The sequence below is a fragment of the Carassius carassius genome, chromosome 27 (genome assembly GCF_963082965.1).
Source record: "Carassius carassius chromosome 27, fCarCar2.1, whole genome shotgun sequence".
Taxonomy (NCBI): domain Eukaryota; kingdom Metazoa; phylum Chordata; class Actinopteri; order Cypriniformes; family Cyprinidae; genus Carassius; species Carassius carassius.
In genome coordinates, this window is record NC_081781.1 from 25006209 (window position 1) to 25027030 (window position 20822).

Sequence of the window (20822 nt, forward strand, 5' to 3'; positions counted from 1 at the left end):
TTGTATAATCAGCAAACAAGATAAATTTTAATATATTTGATACTCTACAAATATCATTAATATACATTATGAAGAGTTTTGGGCCAAGGACCGATCCCTGTGGTACTCCACAAATTATATCCATACATACAGATTTTTGATCACCGATTTCCACAAATTGTATCCTGCTTCTCAAATAGCTACTTACCCAGTTCAATCCAGCTCCTCTGATTCCATACCACTCTAGTTTAAGTATTAAAATATCATGATGTATGGTATCAAATGCTTTCTTTAAATCTATAAATATTCCTAACACATATTTTTTAGTATCTATACAATTTGTAATTTCCTCAATTAATTCCATTAAAGCTAAAGATGTTGATCTGTTTGTCCGGAATCTGTATTGACTCTCCTCAAGCAATTTGTGTGTTTCAATAAAATTATCTAATCTTTCTGTAAACAGTTTTTCTAGAATTTTGGAGAACTGTGGAAGTATAGAAACTGGCCTGTAATTTGTGAAAAGGTGTTTATCTCCTGTTTTATATAATGGTATTACTTTCGCTACTTTCATTTTGGCTGGAAATTTACCAAGTTGAAAAGACAAATTAGCAATATGAGTTAATGGTTCTGAAATTTCTTCAATCACTTTTTTTACTAAACTCATATCAATATTATTCCAGTCCACAGAAGATTTATTTTTGCACTTTCTTACAATGTCTACTATCTCCTTCCTTTCCACTTCTCTTAGAAAAATAGAGCTTGGGTTTCTATCCCAAAGATCCTCCACCACCCCTGCTGTCATTTCTGAATCATTTATTTTTTTGCTAAATTTGGTCCCACATTTACAAAAAAAATTATTGAAACCATTAACCACATCTTCTTTGTTTTTTATTATCTTATCATTATCAACAAAATAATCTGGGTAACTTATATTTGTATTTTTTGTTTCATTTCTAATTAGACCATTTAGAATGTTCCATAAACCTTTCATATTATTTTTATTAATCTCTAATATTTTATTATAATATTCTTTTTTACCCCTCTTCATAATACTAATTAATTTATTCTTATTAATTAAGAATAGTGTTCATCTTCTTCTGCGTACTGAGCTACTTCAAAAATGGCACTTTTTTTTCTAGTAGCATATTAATATACATTAATTGTTCACATTGTATAGGATGTAAAGCTGAATAGTTTACTATAAAGATTATTTCTTACAATACATAAAGCAGTGCGCAATGTACAAAATGATACAATAAGACAGTTATTTCTATTAAACTAGATAGACTTATAGGCCTCTTTGTAAACAGTGAACATGAAAAAATAAATAAAATACAACCATACCTTCCTGAGTCTATATTGTTGTGTGCATTTTCTATTTCACGTAACTATTTGTAACGGATAGCACTTGATAACCTTACTAACTATATAGACTATGCGTTGTCAAGTAAACAAAACTGCAAAAGAAAGATAAACAAAAGATTAAAAATTATATACGATTGCAAAGATGTAAAAACGTGTTTAACAGCAGAATAAAAAGTAATGAAATACTGTAAACATATAATGTAATATAACAGAATATAAAATAAAATGAATTAAGCATTAATTCTTGTCTTGTCAATATACCAGTACTACTTGTTATAAAATTATAGAATTGCCACATCAGAATAAAATGCTATTCATTCAAAATAAACTCAATTTCAATTACAATTTTTATTAGATTTCTATGCACGTTTGTTTGATCTAGTGCCATAGAAGCACTTATCTGAAACTGATGCCATCTTATTTTGTTACATGACAGTTCAGCACCAACTTTGGACTTACAACTTAATGGCTAGTCATTTTGTTCAGCATTTAATTAACATTTCACATGTCATCAGCAGCAAAGATGAAAATTAAACGGTTATTGATGTATTGGTATGAACTAAAAGATGCAATGGACTGGCTTTAACATTTTTGGTTAGATTTATCCTACTTCACAAGAAGCCCTCCAATGAGTTTGACGTAGAACAAAGCCTCTATCAGTGCTTGAAAAATCACCACAGTTCTCAGTCTTCAAACAACCAGTTAATTGAAAAGAAAAAAAAACGATGAATGCTATAATCAGGCCTCCACTCAGAGGGTTTATAGCATGTGTGGCATGTATCACTTACATCTGTGGTCTCAGTGGGTGGCAGACAGCACGGGAGTACTGAAGCCGCTCCACAGCCACACAAACGGAGGATATTTTAGATTCCCGTAGCTCTGAGAGAGCAAATAGCACTGCAGTCACCAAGCACTGGCAGGGTGCCTGATGAACCCAGACTTCTGACATGGATCTGAAATACTGGTGCATTTTGAGAGCAGCCTTTCAAAAATTGACCTTTGTGTGTATTATTTTGTTTTCATGGCTTAGAAACTGTTATAACCCTTTTATTTTAGACATGTCCATGTCAGGCCAACCCCTAAAGCTGTTGATAAAAATTTCTTGTAAGAATGACACTTTCACTCCTGACATGCTTCAAACTGCTGTATATCTTTTGTTGACCCATTTGCATTAGCCAATGTCAATGCATTTCTAAGATCTGTATATATATATATATATATAGAGAGAGAGAGAGAGAGAGAGAGAGAGAGAAGGACAATCAGAATCCTTGAGATTTCATTGGAGTCTTAATCCTATGGATTATTGTTACCTTGCTCTTTGACCTCCTAGTCGCTGTTATTTAATCCCTGCCTAAGAACTACTGACAGACATGACAGAATGCACAAACAGCCTGGCCCGTTCTATCTATCTATCTATCTATCTATCTGTCTGCCTGTCTGTCCAGCCCGATCTCACAATCAAAACGTACATATTTAGACGTAAATTAAAACTGTCCAATACGTATGTGCCTTTACGTATTTACAGTGTCGTTTACGTATTATCTGGACGTAATTACAGGTTCGATACGTATCTAAATTTACGTAAAAACAACCTCAAATACGTACAGATAGAATGTGTTCTGACCAGTCAGTTATCCATAGAAATTTGCTCATGAAGCTGCTTTTCAATGCGTATCTGATTATTTTTTTTTATATTTATGTATATTTTCCATTTTTATAATTATTTTTATAAATGTAAGATCCCTAAACCCCACCCGAACCTTAACCTACCCATTTTATAAAGAATGTTAAAAGAATAAAACATAATAAAATACAATTTTAGCAAAAATATAACATTAAAACGTTATTCTGAGCCACTAACGTTAATCCTACACCTAAACCTACCCATAACCATTTCTTAAAACCAGTGTTGGGGAGTAACTAGTTACATGTAACGGCGTTACGTAATTTAATTACAAAATTATTGTAACTGTAATTAGTTACAGTTACTAAGAAAAAATGAGTAATTAAATTACAGTTACTTATGAAATTTTTTACGATTACAAAGGGGATTACATTTGAATATTTACACACATCCACATACAGATTTAACTGATTTCTTTCCCAAATTGCACTGACTATTCTGAGACATACCGCCCTAATAATTTCCGGGATGCGGAAATACAGTCTGGTTCGTAGAATCCAGTCATAAAAACGAAATGCCTAATGCGGACGGAATATGCCACATTTTGAATGACTAAATCAAAAGTAGGTCAGTACACTTGAATCAAAACATGACATCGACTAGTGTCTGTGAATATAAAGCCCCAAAAATGCAATATATGACTTGCACATTCTGCGTGTCTGTGGAAATCAGGCGCGGACTGGACACCGGGAGAACCGGGACAATTCCCGGTGGCCTGGCAGCCGATTTTGCCCCACTATTTAATATCATTATTGTATAATTGCCTGCCGAATGTACTAAAGCGATCATTTGCGAATCCGCCATTTGATAATTAGATCTCTAATAAGTCATGAATTGTTAGTCATGACTCGCGCGCTCTCCGCGCCTCCGCCAAACGGTTTGGATCAGACTCAGAGTAATCAATGCGAGAGAGAGAGAGAGAGAGAGAGAGAGGGAATAGAGTGTACTGCTGGAGCAGAGAAGCAGAACTACTGTTCAGGGTTTCAGGTCAGTTTCATCTGTAAAGATGCTTTTTTGTCTTTGTTTTTTTATTTATTTAATCAAGCAGCAGCACGTTGCTCACCGGTCATCACTCAAAATACTATATAAAGGACATCATTATTATCTGTTGCAATGTTACAGTACTAATTTAGCTGAAAAAAATTCAGATTTTTTTTTATAGGTTTAGGGGGAGCTACGACAGACAACAACACAACCCTTACGAAAATTAACATTTTAATATTTAACTAAAAATCCAGAGAAAATGGCTACTATTGTTTAACTGTGATAACCAAAAATGTAAAATTATTTTACAAATGTATTTATTTAAAAATAAATACAAATCCATTTGCAAAAAAAAAAAAAAACAAGGTTATTTTACTTTTATATAGGCTAATAAAAGCATGGTAATTTTTTGTAAGGAAAAAACATGACTCGTGTACAGTATTAGGATTTTTCTATAAAGATATTGTAGTATTGTAAAGTATAGTTTTGTTCAATCTTGAGTATTAAAGTAATGAGAGAGATGGATAACAGGGCAAAATAAAGAGACTGAAGAGAAAAATGGAAGTGAAGGTGCAGTTCAGGACAGAACTTTTAATTATTTTGCATGTCCCCAAATTAAAGATTTAAACCTTTTTTATGTCCGGTCCATACAAAAAATTGTTTTGTCCATGAATTTGTTTGTATGAGTTTGAATTTTCCAGTCTGAATTTTTTTTCCCCTTCCGCCCCTCCTGTAAATTAATGGAGAAAATTGTTTTATTTACTACACATAGGACTGAAACTCGCAGTGTTTTCAACCTCTGCTGCCTCAATATAGGAGTACACGAGCACATAAACATAATTTCTAGAACTGCTCTGTGTCACTTTATGTGCATTTTACTTATTTTGAGAAAACTATCATCATATACAAAGAGACAGCAGTTTAAAAAAAAACACCAATGTTTCAGGAGTTAAGTACACAGAATACGTCACATGCTTATTAGATAACTGTATTGATAAGTTTATGTATATGCTTTTATTTATTATTCTTTAATTTTCACAAATTTAGGAAAGTAATCAAAAAGTACTCAAAAGTAATTAGTTACATTACTTTAATAAAGTAATTGAAAAAGTTACACTACTATTACATTTTAAACAGGGTAACTTGTAATCTGTAACCTATTACATTTCCAAAGTAACCTTCCCAACACTGCTTAAAACTAGATAACGTTACTGTTATAAATAAACAAATAACAGACAAGAAAATGTAATGTTAATCTTTTATTTTTTGCGAAAATATCAAAAGTGGTACCAAAAGTAGTTCAAATGATATTGAGTTCCATTCGCAGTCCTTTCTGGAGGTAAGTTTTTATAGGGTACAGAGCAGAATTTAATTTATTAATCCGTGAAATTATGAATCTGTCTTCTCTCCTTGAAGGCGCGCTGGCTTTCAAATGTCTATCAACTGAAACACGGCATGTCGCAATCTGTGACGAATTAGGTTAGAACCAATGAGATTTCGATATCAGTGTCGTAAACCATGTCGTAACGTTTCTCGAGGGTGGCGTACTGGCGCTATTTTCAAATTCGAATCATAACGAGCGCGGGCACCTCAGCCCTGTAGATGGCGGTAATGCACATTGATTGCAAACTGCCAATAAAAAATACAGAAGAAGAAGAAGAAGAACGAGCGCGGGCTTTGACTGTGACGGTCGCTGTTGCTGAGAATGAAGATGAAGATCGATTGATAAAGAGCTGAATTTGGATATGTTCCTTGCAAACATCTGGATTCTAAAGATATGGAGTACAGCAAACAAATAAAATGGATGTGATGTTTTATGCTGTGCTTTTGTGTATCTATGGTTGTATTGTCAGTCATTGGATAGGAGAAAACATTATGTAATCCCCTGAAAGGAGTTTGCAGCATTAAGTAGATGAGTAAACTGCTTTCAATAAATTAATTTTTTTTTTAATATTAATACACGGGAATTCATATACATTCACACTTTACGTTAGATTATTTACGTTTTTTAGCTGCTAACACGTTAGTATTTGTACGTTTTACTGCTATAAATAAGTCAAAGTTGTACGTTTTTATGTTCATGAAAACGTAAGGGAATGTACGTATGGTAGAACCACATTTAACGTAAAAATACACACGTATTCTCATGAGATCACGTTGGTCTGTCTGTCTATTTATCTATCTATCAAAGTCAAGTCAAGTCTGCTTTATTGTCAATTGAAATTGCATTACTATCAGACCCTTGGTGTATACAGATAACACTAACAGTAGAGCATAAAATTACAGATAGCTACAGATTAAATATAAAATACAACTATACAAATAAGGTCATGTTAAAATTAAAAATACAGTTACAGTTTTTCTCAGTCACTTTGGTACATTTCTCAGATCAGAATTGAAATTTTCAAAACTACCTGTTCAATTCTCACATCATTGTGTCACTTGTGCACATCAAAAAAGCAGTTTCTCATTTTGAACAAGTTGCAAATGCTTTGGTACATCCATGCAAATGATTATGTACAATTCTCTGTTGTTTCCTACATTATCAGTTGCTAATGTCATGTTGCTCAAAATGTATTATATAGTTTTCTGTGCAATAGTCTTACCCCCCAAAACATCGGGTCTTTAGTTCATTGTATAAGTCTTTAAATTCAAAATGGTTAATCTAGTTGTCATAAATTGCCAAGCACACTTTTTTTTTTTTGCTTTGGTACATTATCAGACTTTTTGTCAATTTGGCATGAATTGTGCAAGTGAATATTTACTAATGAGGAGAATGTAGATGATAAACCAATGATAAACCATTTCTCTGAAATAGCTCACAGGTTCATCTCATGAATCTTCAGTTGGAAAGCTTATACCTTATAGACAGAGGACAACACAAGAGTTACACATTCTGAAAATGGACTTATTTTCATCTTTGTGCCCATATTTCTTTTTCCTTTTCTATATCACAATGACATTGTTTTTTTTTTTGGCCAGACCACTAGTAAAAGTCTAACTGGGAATTCTATCCAGTCTCTTTCAATCAATATCCCACATACAGTAATGTGTAAATTTGTACTTTTGAAATGGATATATGGCATACATAAGCATATTGCATACTGTTCAATACAGTAACTGTCATCCAAAATGTTGCCATAGTTTACATCAGAACATCTCTCCAGAGTACACTGTTATATTGACAACATGACTAAGCAATTTGACTGTCTTATCCGTAAACTATGACACAAGGACTTGTCATTCGATGGCACTGACATGTTCATTGACACAGATATTTATTTTTGAGAGATGAACTAAGGATTTTAAACAAGAGACTGGCTTTTGCAGGTAATCCATGGTGTTTTGCTATTTGTACGAGTTGTTTTGAGAAATGCACTTACTGTTTTGCAAATTGTGAGTTTGATTCGAGAAATGTACCAAAGCGACTGAGAAAAACTGTAAATTTTAATGGCATCAACACATCTCAAAAAAGTTGGGACAAGGCCATGTTTACCACCGTCTGGCATCCCCTCTTCCTTTTATAACAGTCTGCAAACATCTGGGGACTGAGGACACAAGTTGCTCGAGTTTAGGAATAGGAATGTTGTTACATTCTTGTGTAATACAGGCTTCTAGTTGCTCAACTGTCTTAGGTCTTCATCTTCCTCTTTATGATGCACCAAATGTTTTCTATGGGTGAAAGATCTGGACTGCAGGCTGGACATTTCAGTACCCGGATCCTTCTTCTACGCAGCCAGGATGTTGTAATTGATGCATTATGTGGTCTGGCATCGTCATATTGGAAAATGCAAGGACTTCCCTGAAAAAGACGACATCTGGATGGGAGCATATGTTGTTCTAGAACTTGGATATACCTTTCAGCATTGATGGTGCCTTTCCAGATGTGTAAGTTGCCCATGCCACATGTACTCATGCAACACCATACCATCAGAGATGCAGGCATCTGGACAGATCGCTAATAACAACTTGGGTTGTCCTTGTCCTCTTTACTCTGGAAGACATGGCGTCCCAGTTTTCCAAAAAGAACTTCACATTTTTATTCGTCTGACCACAGAACAGTTTTCCACTTTGCCACAGTCCATTTTAAATGAGTCTTGGCCTAGAGTAAACGCCTGCGCTTCTGGATCATGTTTAGATATGGCTCCTTTTTTGACCCATAGTTTTAGCCGGCAACGGCGAATGGCACGGTGGATTGTGTTCCCCGTCAATGTTTTCTGGAAGTATTCCTGAGCCCATGTTGTGATTTTCATTACAGTAGCATTCCTGCATGTGATGCAGTGCCGTCTAAGGGCCCAAAGATCACAGGCATCCAGTATGGTTTTCCAGCCTTGACCCTTACGCACAGAGATTGTTCAGAGTCTTTGGATGATATTATTCACTTTAGATGATGATAACTTCAAACTCTTTGCAATTTTTCTCTGAGAAACTCCTTTCTGATATTGCTCCACTATTTTTCGCCGCAGCATTGGAGGAATTGGTGATCCTCTGCCCATCTTGACTTCTGAGAGACACTGCCACTCTGAGAGGCTCTTTTTATACCCAATCATGTTGCCAATTGACCTAATAAGTTGCAAATTGGTCCTCCAGCTGTTCCTCATATGTGCATTTAACTTTTCCGGCCTCTTATAGCTACCTGTCCCAACTTTTTTGAAATGTGTAGCTCTCATGAAATCCAAAATGAGCTTATATTTGGCATGACATTTCAAAATGTCTCAGTTTCAACATTTGATATGTTAACTAAATTCTATTGTGAATAAAATATAAGTTTATGATATTTGTAAATTATTCCATTCCTTTTTTACTCACAATTTGTACAATGTCTCAACTTTTTTGGAATCGGGTTTGTAGTAACGTCTCTGATTTCAAGCAGAATTAGTATATTGTGATGTCATTCCTTACTGTTGTTGAAAACAATGTAGTTTAAACAGGAAGATGCTAAGAGTCAACATTGAGTTTTAACCCACCCAGTAAGCAAGCCAGAGACGGGAGTGCTAAGAAACAAAGAACTCTATCTATAACCTAATGGTCAGCCCTGTTCTAAATTAAAATTACAATTCTACATTGTGTTTGCTACTGTAATTTAAATCCAATTCAAATTCAGAAATTTAAAAGGCATTCTCAAGTTGCGCACAACTCTGCTCATCACTCGAGAAACAAGATCTTCTAACTAACAGCAGATTTCCACAAATACAAAAAGCAGATATAGCCAAGGGAGATGAGTTTCCAGTTGTTGGATGTTTCTAGTTAAAACCGAACAAATGAAAAAACAGAGTAATCAAAGACATGAGCCCTGATGAGTCTCTCACTGATGGGTATTGATTGTTGTTCATAAAAAGGGATGACAGGTATCTGCATTGCAGTGCCAAAAAAATCGCCATGGAGTGTTCTTGCTTAGCATCAGTTAGTCCAGATGTTACAATTCATAACTAAACAACCTGATGTATTTTATTGAAAGAAACAAGCAAGAGATTTTTATTTTTTCAAACACATCTTTGTATTTGTTTTAATAGAACTTGCAACTTGCAAAATCATTATAAAGTACACATAATAAACAGCGAATATTGACTTGTTTTGTTGTTAAAGAGGTGTTTGAGAACATGATTTCCCTTTTCAGGTCAGTGTGTCCTGGAGGACTCTGGGTAGTGCACCATCTGAATGGATGATCAGTTGAAAGCGTCAGGAAATGTGCGATAAAAATACAATAAATACTGTTCAACACATGCTAACACAGAAATACTGTTCTTGCCATTAATGTAGCAATGACCACAGGAAGCAATCCATTCACAATAAATGTTTCATCATGCAAATATACATTTCAATAAATGTTAAATAAAGTGCCAGCCGTAGCATGTGCATACACAGACTGCATACTCTTAAGAGCAATATTTCAAATTAGAGGTCTGGAGCAATATTAAGTAGTTACCCTGAAACAGTTTCCAACAACACATGAAAAGCAACAGCAATAACAACACAGCAAATGCACATTTGCAGAACAATTAAACAGCAAATTTGTACATACACATAAATGATATATCAATATACATATTATAATATTCTCTTTATGTCTGTCAGCTCGTTCCCTTTCTGAAATTTTGACTCTATTAAAGAACTAAGTGAACATTGTTATGGAATGGTTTCCCCTGAGTTGGCAGTGAAAGTGTGCCCATGTACTCTCAAAACATACCTGCAAGTCTATAGCAGAGTTTTTTTTTTATTTATTTTTTTTTTACTCATTTTGCTTCAGGACCCAAATTTTACATTGGATGGCACTGATATCAAAGTAAATACAGTGGGATCCAAAGGTCTGAGACCACACTCAATATAGGATTCAAGATATATTAGGAATAAATGTTACTGTTAAAGCAAATAATAAATAATTATTTAAACAATTAATTCAAATGAATGAGGAAAAAAAAATCTAATAAACAAATTACATTGACCATGTGAGTAAGGTGACCCCTTACTCACATGGTCAATGTAATTTGTTTATTAGGGGAATGAAGCACTTAAGATGCTCTTTGGAAAATTCTCAAATCATGCTGGATAACATGATCATTATAGGTTTTGAACAAATGTGGAATTGTTAGATCCAGTTCTGCTGTCCATTAAGAGAAAGGTAGACATGTACATAAAATCATGTACATGATTTAGTACAACTTTATTATGCTGATAATCTATAGTTTGGGGTGTCAGACCTTTGCATCCCACTCTATGTGATTGCAGCAGCAACAACACCAACCTGTATTGACCTGTATTGGTCATTTACACAAATACAAGAGTTACAAGATTCACATATCAAAAGAGAGATTATCAACAGATTGATTATAATCCATTTTTAAACATTTCTTACATTTTCCACAATATTCCAAACACAGGAAAAGCAAGAGGCCATGCTTTGCGAACACAGTTACGATAATGCATCCCACAACATAAGACTGGCTCTATACTGCACACATGCGGCTGGCTGGTATTTTGTGTTGGGTTAAGCACCACAGCAGGATGGTGTGTCAGAGGAGGGACAGTAATTTGGTGACTTAATATTCTCTGGCCTCCTCCAATTCATTCATGAAAATGTCCTGTTGGGGGTTTTCTGTGCAATGCAGGCCATTATTGGGTGGGCGGACAGAATGAAACCTACTCCAGTCTCCTTTGCACAGAATCCAAGGCATTACATCCACCTTAAAATGCAGCTCTGGAGAGAACTCTGTGCTTATTAGGTTGGGAGTACCTGCACCCTTGCCCCTTGTAATTAGAAGCTTGTTGTCATCATAGCAACAATGCTGTGCGGCCAGAGTGGTGCCATCTGTTGAGAGGCCAGAACGCAAGCAAGAGCGTGCCGAGGGCTTGTAGATGTCCAGCCGCTCTTTTGGGTCGCTAGCATCCCTCCATCGGAAGGTCTGGTCATGTCCTGCATCCAGCAGACTGACTATATTGGTGGAGGCTTCTGAAGGATAGGTGCATGGACAGCTGGGTAAATCAGTCAATACCTGCTGCAGGTAACGTTGGAGAAACTCACTCTTACAATTCAACCACTTCTCACAGCTGTCAACATCTGCAGAACAACCAAACCCAAACAGATTACATATTAGCCACATCAGTTTATAGCAGAGTGTCATTTGCCTAATAGTGGTTTAAAAAGTAGTGTGATAGTTTCATGCATTTTAAAATAAAAATTCACATATTCATGCATTGTTGTCCCTGTTGAAAAATCCAGCAAATGCTGGTTAGGTATGTTTTGAAGCTGCTGGTTTGAACTGGTTTAAACTGGTCATGTGCTGATCCTTAGCAACTAGCTCCTGCTCAGGACCAGCACATGACCAGCTTAAACCAGCTAAGGACCAGTTTAAACCAATTCAAACCAGCAGCCATGCTTCAAAACATACCTAACCAACATATGCTGCTTTTTTCAACAGGGGTGTGTAAAGTTCATATAGACTATACGTTGTAAAAAGCATTAACTAATACAACTAATACAAGTTAACACATTTATCTGATTTTACATTGCAACTGCTCAATTCAGTTCTGTCTTTTTTATGATGGAGCAATAGCTTCTCAATGGCAATGGCTTCTCAATACAATTATAAATCTTAATCAAATGGGACATTAAACAAAAATCATGCCAATTGTCATCTTTGTAGGCCAGAATTTTATTATTATTAGGACTCAACAACATGCTTAAAATATCACCTACAAACTGAATGTTCATTTTCAACCTCTGCTGGTGTCAAGGTGATTTTTTTGTGGATGTAGAGTCAGTTCAGCCACTCCACTGGTGTACATTTACACTAACATTTAACAATCAGTGTCTGAATGCTTATTATTATTATTATTATTTATTTTTTTACAATTCATCATGAATTGAATACTGATAGCTTTAAAGCACTCACCAGTGCCAAAGGGTTCTGTACCATTTTCCATCTCAAATGGAAAGACGTGAGCCACACTGTTCCAATCATCTGGAAAGAAGAAGAAGAAAAAAGAAAACTCTTAGTTTGACATAATATAACATGAAATGGTTTAGAATTTTATTACAAACAGATAAATTTTTTGAGAACTGAAATAACCTGGGCATGGCACAAGGTCACAGCTTCGGGATTCGGTGGAGATGCAGAAATCTCCACATGAACGTGAGCGGGTCTGGTTGCCATTTCCACAAGTGACACTACAGGGACCCCATGCGCTCCATTCTTCCTCTTTTTTGTCTAAAAGCACAAGAATAATCAGTTAAAACATTAATTTAGGTTTTTTTTGTGGTACCCATCACCATTCATCATATAGGGTGAATGAAAATTTGAAGAAAATCCTTAACCTCAAATACTTTTCAGTGAATGGATAACAAGTGGTCCTTTGGGATGTATTACAATTACTATTTTCGATTGGTATTAGCATGAGCTTTAAATGCATGCCTGCAACCACTTGTGCTGTTAATACAAAAGCTCTTATGTTGTTTCTGACTACCTCCATACATGGGGTTTTATTGATCTAATCACAAAATATTTCAGACCCTGTTTACATTGACAACTTAATGCAAGGCTTAGCAGTTAGAAATCATCTAGCAGACACTCCAGCAACATCTCAGCAACAAACCCAGTAAATGCATAGAAACATAATAACAACCACTCATCACTGAGTGAGGAAAAGCTTTGCAATAGTATAGTAGCACCCTGGAAACCGCCAACAAAAACACTCTAACACCTGTAACTTTTGCAGACAAAAACAAGGGTAAGCTGAAAGAGTGAGCATTTGCCAAGCCTTATATCCTCCAAAAAAAAAAAAACAACAAGACTGATTAGCTTTTAGCTTTTGGAGGAGATTTCAACACTCTTTACAAAAAAAAAATTGTTTCGTTAAACAAAAACAACAGATGTCTTCTTCTTTCTTCTGTAATACAGAGTATAGATTACAGACTAGCATTTTTAAATATTTAACTTGAATTTGGGTGGGGTGCCAGTGACATTGCAGACACAGTGATGGTGTCCTGATTACAGACAGACTAGTGAATGATGAAAAGGAGGCGTTGGCACAGCGGCTACTCTTGCTGGCTTTGTAGAACTGCCAAACTGTGAAACCCTCAACAGCCACAGGGCTTGTCGTTTAGCAGAAGCAGGAATGGGCACTAAATCCACAAGGTCGAGATTTGGGTGGCTAACATTACCCATGCTAAAAGATGCTGGTGTCAAGAACATTTTGGACGGTCTGTTAAATCTCTTTGCTGATTTCTTTGGCTGAACGAATCATAATTGTTACTCGAAATCATCAGCATAAACCAATGAAGCATTATTTCAATAAAACATTATCTTCCTGTCCAGTTAAGGGCCCAGAAATCCATTTAAAAAATGAAGTGATCCTACATAGTAGAATAGGCATCATCTTCTGGTCTAGATTGGGTCCATCCTTAATGTCTAAATTTAGTACTCAATCACTGTATCTTTTCTTGACCACTCCAATTAAACCCCCATCCCATTTCATCCTTGTCTCCAATGAAAGACTGCACAGCCAAAATGCACAATTCCCACCATAAAACAGACATGGCCTGGAGAGAAAAACAAAAAATGAACAGAGGCGTAATGTTATGCATGGCTTTGAAAAGCCTAGGATTCTTGAACAGGCTTAAAAGGTCTAGCCGCTCTGGGCTGGAGGGGGTGGTGGGGAGATTTAGGGTCTGGGGCCCAACTCGCGGGACATAAAAAGTAAACGGATGACCCCTCTCACTCTGTGTTCCCGATCTGCACTCTAATTGAACACAAGCATGGGCTTATTTGTCCAAGAGAACGTACTCATGCTGCCATTAGTGAGCGGATCGGGCTCGTCTTCAAACAGCTTCTCTCGTCTTCTCCGCCGAGTGGAACTAGTCTCTACATCAAAGGTCCGGCACTCACAAATACCCTGCTGATGGCTGCGAGCTTAGTCTGAATCAGTGCTTTGGAACAGTCTTTACTCACTCTACCCTTTCTCTCCAGTCTCTACATCTCTCTCCTCTCCTACATACCTCTCCAAATCGCCTTCATCTGACTGCTGCCAATCCAGCTTTTTTGAATTCTCCCACTGATTTCGCTTTCTTAAATTCTGATGTTACCAATTCTGACCACTTTCTTCATTCCAATGTTTTTATACATCACACTGGTTGAAGGTTCAAATACTCTTATTTCTAAATTCTCAAGACCTGCATGTAGAAACAGCTAAAAAGAGAGCACTCACCATAATGGCGTTGAGTCCATGGGCTTTCCCAAATGCCACCTGTCTTGTCCAGTCCACTAGGAAGGGCCTCCCCACTGTCATACTCCAGTGCATAATCATCCTCTTCCTCCACTGCTTGGCCAGTACCATCCTCGCCCGAATCTACATCTGTGTAGCCCCAAAATAAAGGCCAGAAAAGCTTCTTTCCGCCCAGCCATTCTACAGTGGAGGAGGGAGAAGATGTGGGCCAGTCATTGCTCCATTCTTTAACCAGGTCCTTGTCCATTTCCATGGGGGGGTCATCCAACACCTCAATGGTCACCTACAACCAAGGATGCCAAATACATAGGGATTAAATAGGATGGAACACTGGGTGTTATTTTAAGAACTTAAAGCATGCAGTGAATGAAGACAAATCATACTGTAATAAGTCTGGAGAAAAGTCAGTAGCAGTAAGTTTAAGTGGTGAGTCACTGATCGAGTTTTTTGATTTGAGCAAAGGCTCAATATCAAATCAAGCAGAATTACTTCCTCCTCATCTCAAGATAAGATAACTTATTACACTTAATTACATCCTATCAGGAGAGATGACTCACTATGGATGCTGATGAATCCACTTTGGCTTAGACAGGATTAGACATTAGCCTCAGAGTAGAGAAACACAGTTATGGCTTATTATATCTTGGCTGGCATATTATGACTTGCTCAGGTCAATCATTGAAAGTCACATCACAAAGCATTTCACAGAGATGACTACTAACTTGAGATGTGTGCTCTTGCATGTGCTCACCTGAATGTTTGGGTTTTGGGAGTCAGTGTCAGCATTTGCCAGGTCTGGAAAGTTTTTGAGGTCTAGGACAAAGGGTTTTGATTCTTCCTCGGGCTCAGGCTGTGGTAGGACACCTGTTGAGTGATGCTGGAGCCACCTGTGTTGGTGGGGACGAGGGTCTGCCAGCTCGTTCTGGACTTGGTTCTGTTGGTGCAAGAGATGATGTCAGTGTCTCTCAAAGATGTCTGAGGATGTGTCTGTTGAAAAACTAACATTGCATGAAACAATAAGTGCTAGCTTGCATAGAGTAGTGTAGGTGTGAAGTCAGAACCAGGAAGACTTATTCGCCACTGGTTCCTCAAGATTTTATATTGGGGTTTTTCAATTTATAATAAAGCCTTTGTTCCTCTTCAGAACACAATTAAAGATATTTTGGATAAAATCCGGGAGGCTTGTGACTGTCCCATTGAGTCCCTAGTAAATTACACCGTCAAAGTCCAGAAAAGTATGAAAGACATCATTAAAATAGTCCATCTGCCATCAGTGGTTCAACCGTAATGTTATGAAGCGACGAGAATCCAATAGCACTAGAGAGACACGACCACGATCAGATGATAAGAGCAGGTCATTTGTAACTCTCATGAGAGCCGTCTCAGTACTATGAAACGGTCTAAATCCTGACTGGAAATCCTCACAGATATCATTTTTCTCTAAGAAGGCATATAATTGTGAGGATACCACCTTTTCTAGTATCTTGGACAGAAAAGGGAGATTCGAGATCGGTCTATAATTAACTAGTTCTTTGGGGTCTAGTTTTGTTTTTTTGATGAGAGGCTTAATAACATCAAGTTTGAAGGTTTTTGGGACTTATTCTAATGATAATGGTGAATTTATAATAGTCAGAAGAGGATCTTCGAAAAAAGCTTTTATGGGTTTGGAATGACGTTGGTAAGTGATTAATGACAAAATTTTCATTTCTGGGTGGAGTAATCCTTTAAGGAAAAGATTATAAAAGGTCGACTTGTACCATTTTCCACTGAAATGTGCTGATGTTCTTGCTCACTTTTTAAAGCAGAGTTTATACTGGCTTGAGAGTTGAACAATGAAGTAACTGTCCATGTTACTGCATAACCTGTCACAGCCTGAGAACACATTCAAACCAGCAAAGCAATTTTATTCAGCAATGACTTTTGTAAGTAAAATAGTTTAATTACTATTTACACTATTTACAATTTTTTTCAACAGTGGAACAATCAGTTAAATATCAAATGTATTCAGCTGTGAATCAGAGGTGTCTTATGTCTTTTTGGCCCAAGCTGTATGCTACTTGATCTGCAGATAAGACACTCAGGGGTATGTGAATCTTTTCTTCCTGGAAGTCTCAACAAGAGAGGCTGAAGGACTAGTCACTGTTACTCAGTAAAGACTCATAACATGGCCTAACAGGGCAAGTAATGTTCCTACATGTTCGGAATAGAAACCCAGTCTCTCCTTACATCCTTTGTCTCCCCGAGGCCATCTCTTGTCTTTCTCTGTATTGTTAATTCATTGTAAAATCATCTTTCCTCCCAGTGGAATGTGGCCTGTCCTACCAGTGGGCTTTCTCACCATGACAAACATATGGCATGAATTCCAGAACCCGAAACAAAGCCTTATACGCTAGCTGGAGACCATGGGATACACACACAGCTCCTATTGAGCTCTCTGGTGAGACACATGGACGCAATCAGCTCACACAATTTATGTTAGGGCATTTGGGAGAGCAGTCTGCAGTGCAGCCTAGATTTATCTGACCTCCAATATCAAAGTCCCAGGACCATGCCATTTCCAAACCAGTGAAGAAAAACAATAATCTAAGACCCCCCATTCCCTTTCCCTTTGACGACCCCTGCCCCACATGTAAAAACAAAAGAGACATTTAGTAATGCAAAGCTGAGTAGCAGGACCTTTCTTGGAGAGGTTAGACATGGCCCCCTTGTGCAGAAACACAGGATCAAGGAGACCAGAATGCAGGAAATTCCACATTAACACAGAAGAGGGGCTAAAAAAACAATTTATAAGCTGAACTATGACCCTGTGAGAGAGAGTGAAACTAAGTATTTTTTGACCACTGTTATGTAAGGCTTCACTATTTTACTGATCTACTGTATGAGGCCTCTATCCATTAATGAAAACAGTTAATTCCAAAAGGCACAGTGACATTTTAACCACTCAACCCATTTACCATTTTGTGGTAAACAAGTGATTATTGAAAGCTGGATATATAACATTAAATTATAATAAACCCCTATTATCACCATTAATAGCAGTATTAACTGTAACACTGTCAAACATGTTACCTCTGACTCTTACTTTTCTGAAGCCAAAGTTAAGTCATCAGTAAATTATTAATGTACATTTAAAATTTTTTAAAACTGAAATGCTTAGAACGTGGACTGTTTGTGCTTTTGGATCTTCCAGAGTAACTTCTATGTTCCACGGTACAGAAGAGTTTCTTCATTAAGTTTCAGTTTCACAGACATTTTTTTTTCTCTTCCTTTTTTCTCTCTCTCTGAATTAATCTGAAATTATGCATTACGTTAGGAAATGTGAAGTGTAATTTTTTACATTTTGAAATATAAAAAGGCAGACGCTGTTTAAAAACACTTTAAATACACACAAATAAAATATTCACACATTCTGAAACTTGAAGTACAGAACTAAAAGCTTATTTGGCAATTATGCAAAACAACAGCACTCAGTTAACAAGTGATATTTTTCTTTAATATTACATGCGTTATTTAGTATAGTCTGTGTCTGACACATATGAAATATATTGACAAAGCATATGAAATATAACAAAAATAAATCATGGAGGCATGGTTTCTAATCAATTACCAGTGTTGGAAGGTTACTTTGGAAATGTAGATTACAGATTACAGTAATGTAACGGATTACATTTGATAACTTTTATACATTTCTTATGTTTTTAACTGTTAATCATTTTCAAACATTTAAAGCAGGCAGGTTTAACCAGTACCATTCAGCACTGATTACTGTAAACATCCTTCATCATTTCAATTTAGATTATAATAATTTAATTTAAAAGCACAGCCACCACAAAATCAGACTCTAGCACCTCTTTACATTGAGATCATTAGAGGTTAAATACAGATTTTAAATCATAACAAGAAATAGTTTAGTAGCTATGATGTTGTTTTAAGAATCAAATCTTTGCATATGAAAGGAAACACTGGAAAAAAACAGTTCATCTTAAAAATAAAACAACCCAAATAGTAGGCTAAATAAGACATGGAATAAGCATCCCAAACTCCTGAAATGTTGGTGCAGTCAATGCAATTTATGAAAGAAATCAATCAAATCTGTATGTGTGAAAAAATAATCAGATGTAACCCCACTTGCAATCGTTTACATTTTCATAAATACCCTAACTCTAATTTAATTACACGTTTTCTCAGTAACTGATTAGTTACATTTATTTTGTAATTAAATTACGTAATTTAGTTACATATAACTAGTTACTTCCCAACACTGTCAATTACTGTGACGCATATGTTCTGGATGAAAAAGAATAAAGAAAACCACGCCACGAGATTTCGATCCATACTCACCCCTGTAGAGTCGCCGTGTCTGGGTCTCTTGTGATGCCTCACAGGGAAGCTGATCGCGCGCTGCATCAAGGCAGCCAGCAGCACAGTTAAAAGCACCCATACACTTTTACGCGCTGTTATCATTTTGCACCGTTGCGTATCTGTCCGCTAAATACCGCTAAAACATGAAATGTTCAATAGTTGTTTAGGAAGCTGTGTGCGTTTCCCTCTTGAAAAAGATCTTGAATGCGCTGTTCCTCATCTTCATCCAAACTTCATTAAAACTGTCACATGTAATGGCATTTTATGAGTTCAGGCAGATAATCCTCACCACTTCAATCCATTCACAAATACACTAAATGTGACTGGAATGTGGGCTGATCGTTTCTCAGTTTACTGCAGGTTTAGCGCTGCTCTTCAGTCCGCACCAGTGCATCCTTGTTCAACTTTTACAAAACTTTCTCTTCTCTCCTTCTTCAGGATGTCGGAGCACAGAATCATTGGTGACACGTTACTATGATGATGGGAGTCTCAGATACATGCCTTAAGGAAGCTTAGCGCGCAGCAGAGAAGCAACAGCAGGATGCTCTGATCTCTGTGGGGTCAGCATGGGAGGAGAATATGACTTTTTTTTTTTTTTTCAGGGCTAGTGATGATTATGTATCTGACTGCCAGGTGTGTGCGATGACTCGTTTCCGCTCAGGAAAGAATCCTTCAGAACTGATATCAGAAAGCCTTCTAAGTTTTATTTCCAATTCAATTCCTGAACTTGATAAAGGATGCATAACGAATATTTGAATTTAAGAAAGTAGAAGTGAATAAACTGAAATGTAAAGAAATTAACAAAATAAAGCGCATTTTTAATAATCTCATGGTTCAGTTTGAATCTGTGACATATGTATCGTTAAATATTTATGGCATATATATATATATATATATATATATATATGCACACACACACACACACATATATATAAATATATATACAATCATATACATATACACACACACATTTTTTTTTTATAAACCGTTCAATATAATTCAAGTCAAAATGACCTGTAACATGCCAACTAAATTTAAGGCAGCAGCTAAACTTATGTTTTTAATCTAAAGTTTTTAATGAAATCATTTAAATTGAACTCAACTTTAAACTTTTGACTGAATATACACTATACCTTAGATAAATGTTCATCATACAGTCTGAATATGACTACGGAGTAAAAGATTGGTCTTTGATTATAAAAACAACGAGAGTAATGTTTGCTCTGCTTTTTCTGAGATATCTGATGATGACAATGAACTCGATTCTGGATAAAAAGAAAATGTTCAGGATAATTTATTTCATTATTTTTTAGAAACAAATGATCAGTCACATTCAAAGAATTTCAATTTCTTGCATGTGACAAATGTGACTGTATATTTGATGAAAACTGCAACTCAGAATGAACAAGAAACAAACAGAAATTGTGGAATGCCTTTTGGTTTCACAGTCAAATGCAGCTCAGTAGCATTACTTACATTTATACAGGCTGCTTAAAGCCAACGTCATATCTGCATCTCTTAACAGTCATTAGTAGCTCTGAAGTCACTTACATACGTCTGCACTCAGAGACATATTCAGAGCTGCCTCTCCGATTAAGAACAAGACTTAAGAACACAAAAGGGAATGGAGGAAAAACACAATGTACATCCGACAGGCATTCATAAGCCACATCATCATACATACAGACAAGAGCTCTTCATATCATATCAGTGACCCAAATTTAGCACT

General features: G+C 36.3%; 1 protein-coding gene across 1 annotated transcript; it reads right to left on the reverse strand.

Moving 5' to 3' along the window:
- Positions 1-10516: 10516 nt before the first annotated feature.
- On the reverse strand, positions 10517-19683 carry LOC132107336 (isthmin-2-like). Its single transcript, XM_059513569.1, has 6 exons — positions 19073-19683; positions 15483-15665; positions 14714-15014; positions 12580-12717; positions 12403-12471; positions 10517-11567 (listed from the first exon to the last, which is right to left on the reverse strand). Exons 1-6 carry the CDS (start codon positions 19193-19195, stop codon positions 11050-11052), a joined length of 1332 nt encoding a protein of 443 aa, XP_059369552.1. The 5' UTR covers positions 19196-19683; the 3' UTR covers positions 10517-11049.
- Positions 19684-20822: the final 1139 nt, after the last annotated feature.

What these genes read in the sequence shown, in the direction of transcription:
- LOC132107336 (XM_059513569.1), bottom strand. Translation starts at nt 19,195, where the DNA reads ATGATAACAGCGCGTAAAAGTGTATGGGTGCTTTTAACTGTGCTGCTG. An exon ending in GACACGGCGACTCTACAGGG is followed by an intron (nt 15,666 to 19,072) that starts GTGAGTATGGAT and finishes TTGCACCAACAG; the next exon opens with AACCAAGTCCAGAACGAGCT. An exon ending in CCCAAAACCCAAACATTCAG is followed by an intron (nt 15,015 to 15,482) that starts GTGAGCACATGC and finishes CCTTGGTTGTAG; the next exon opens with GTGACCATTGAGGTGTTGGA.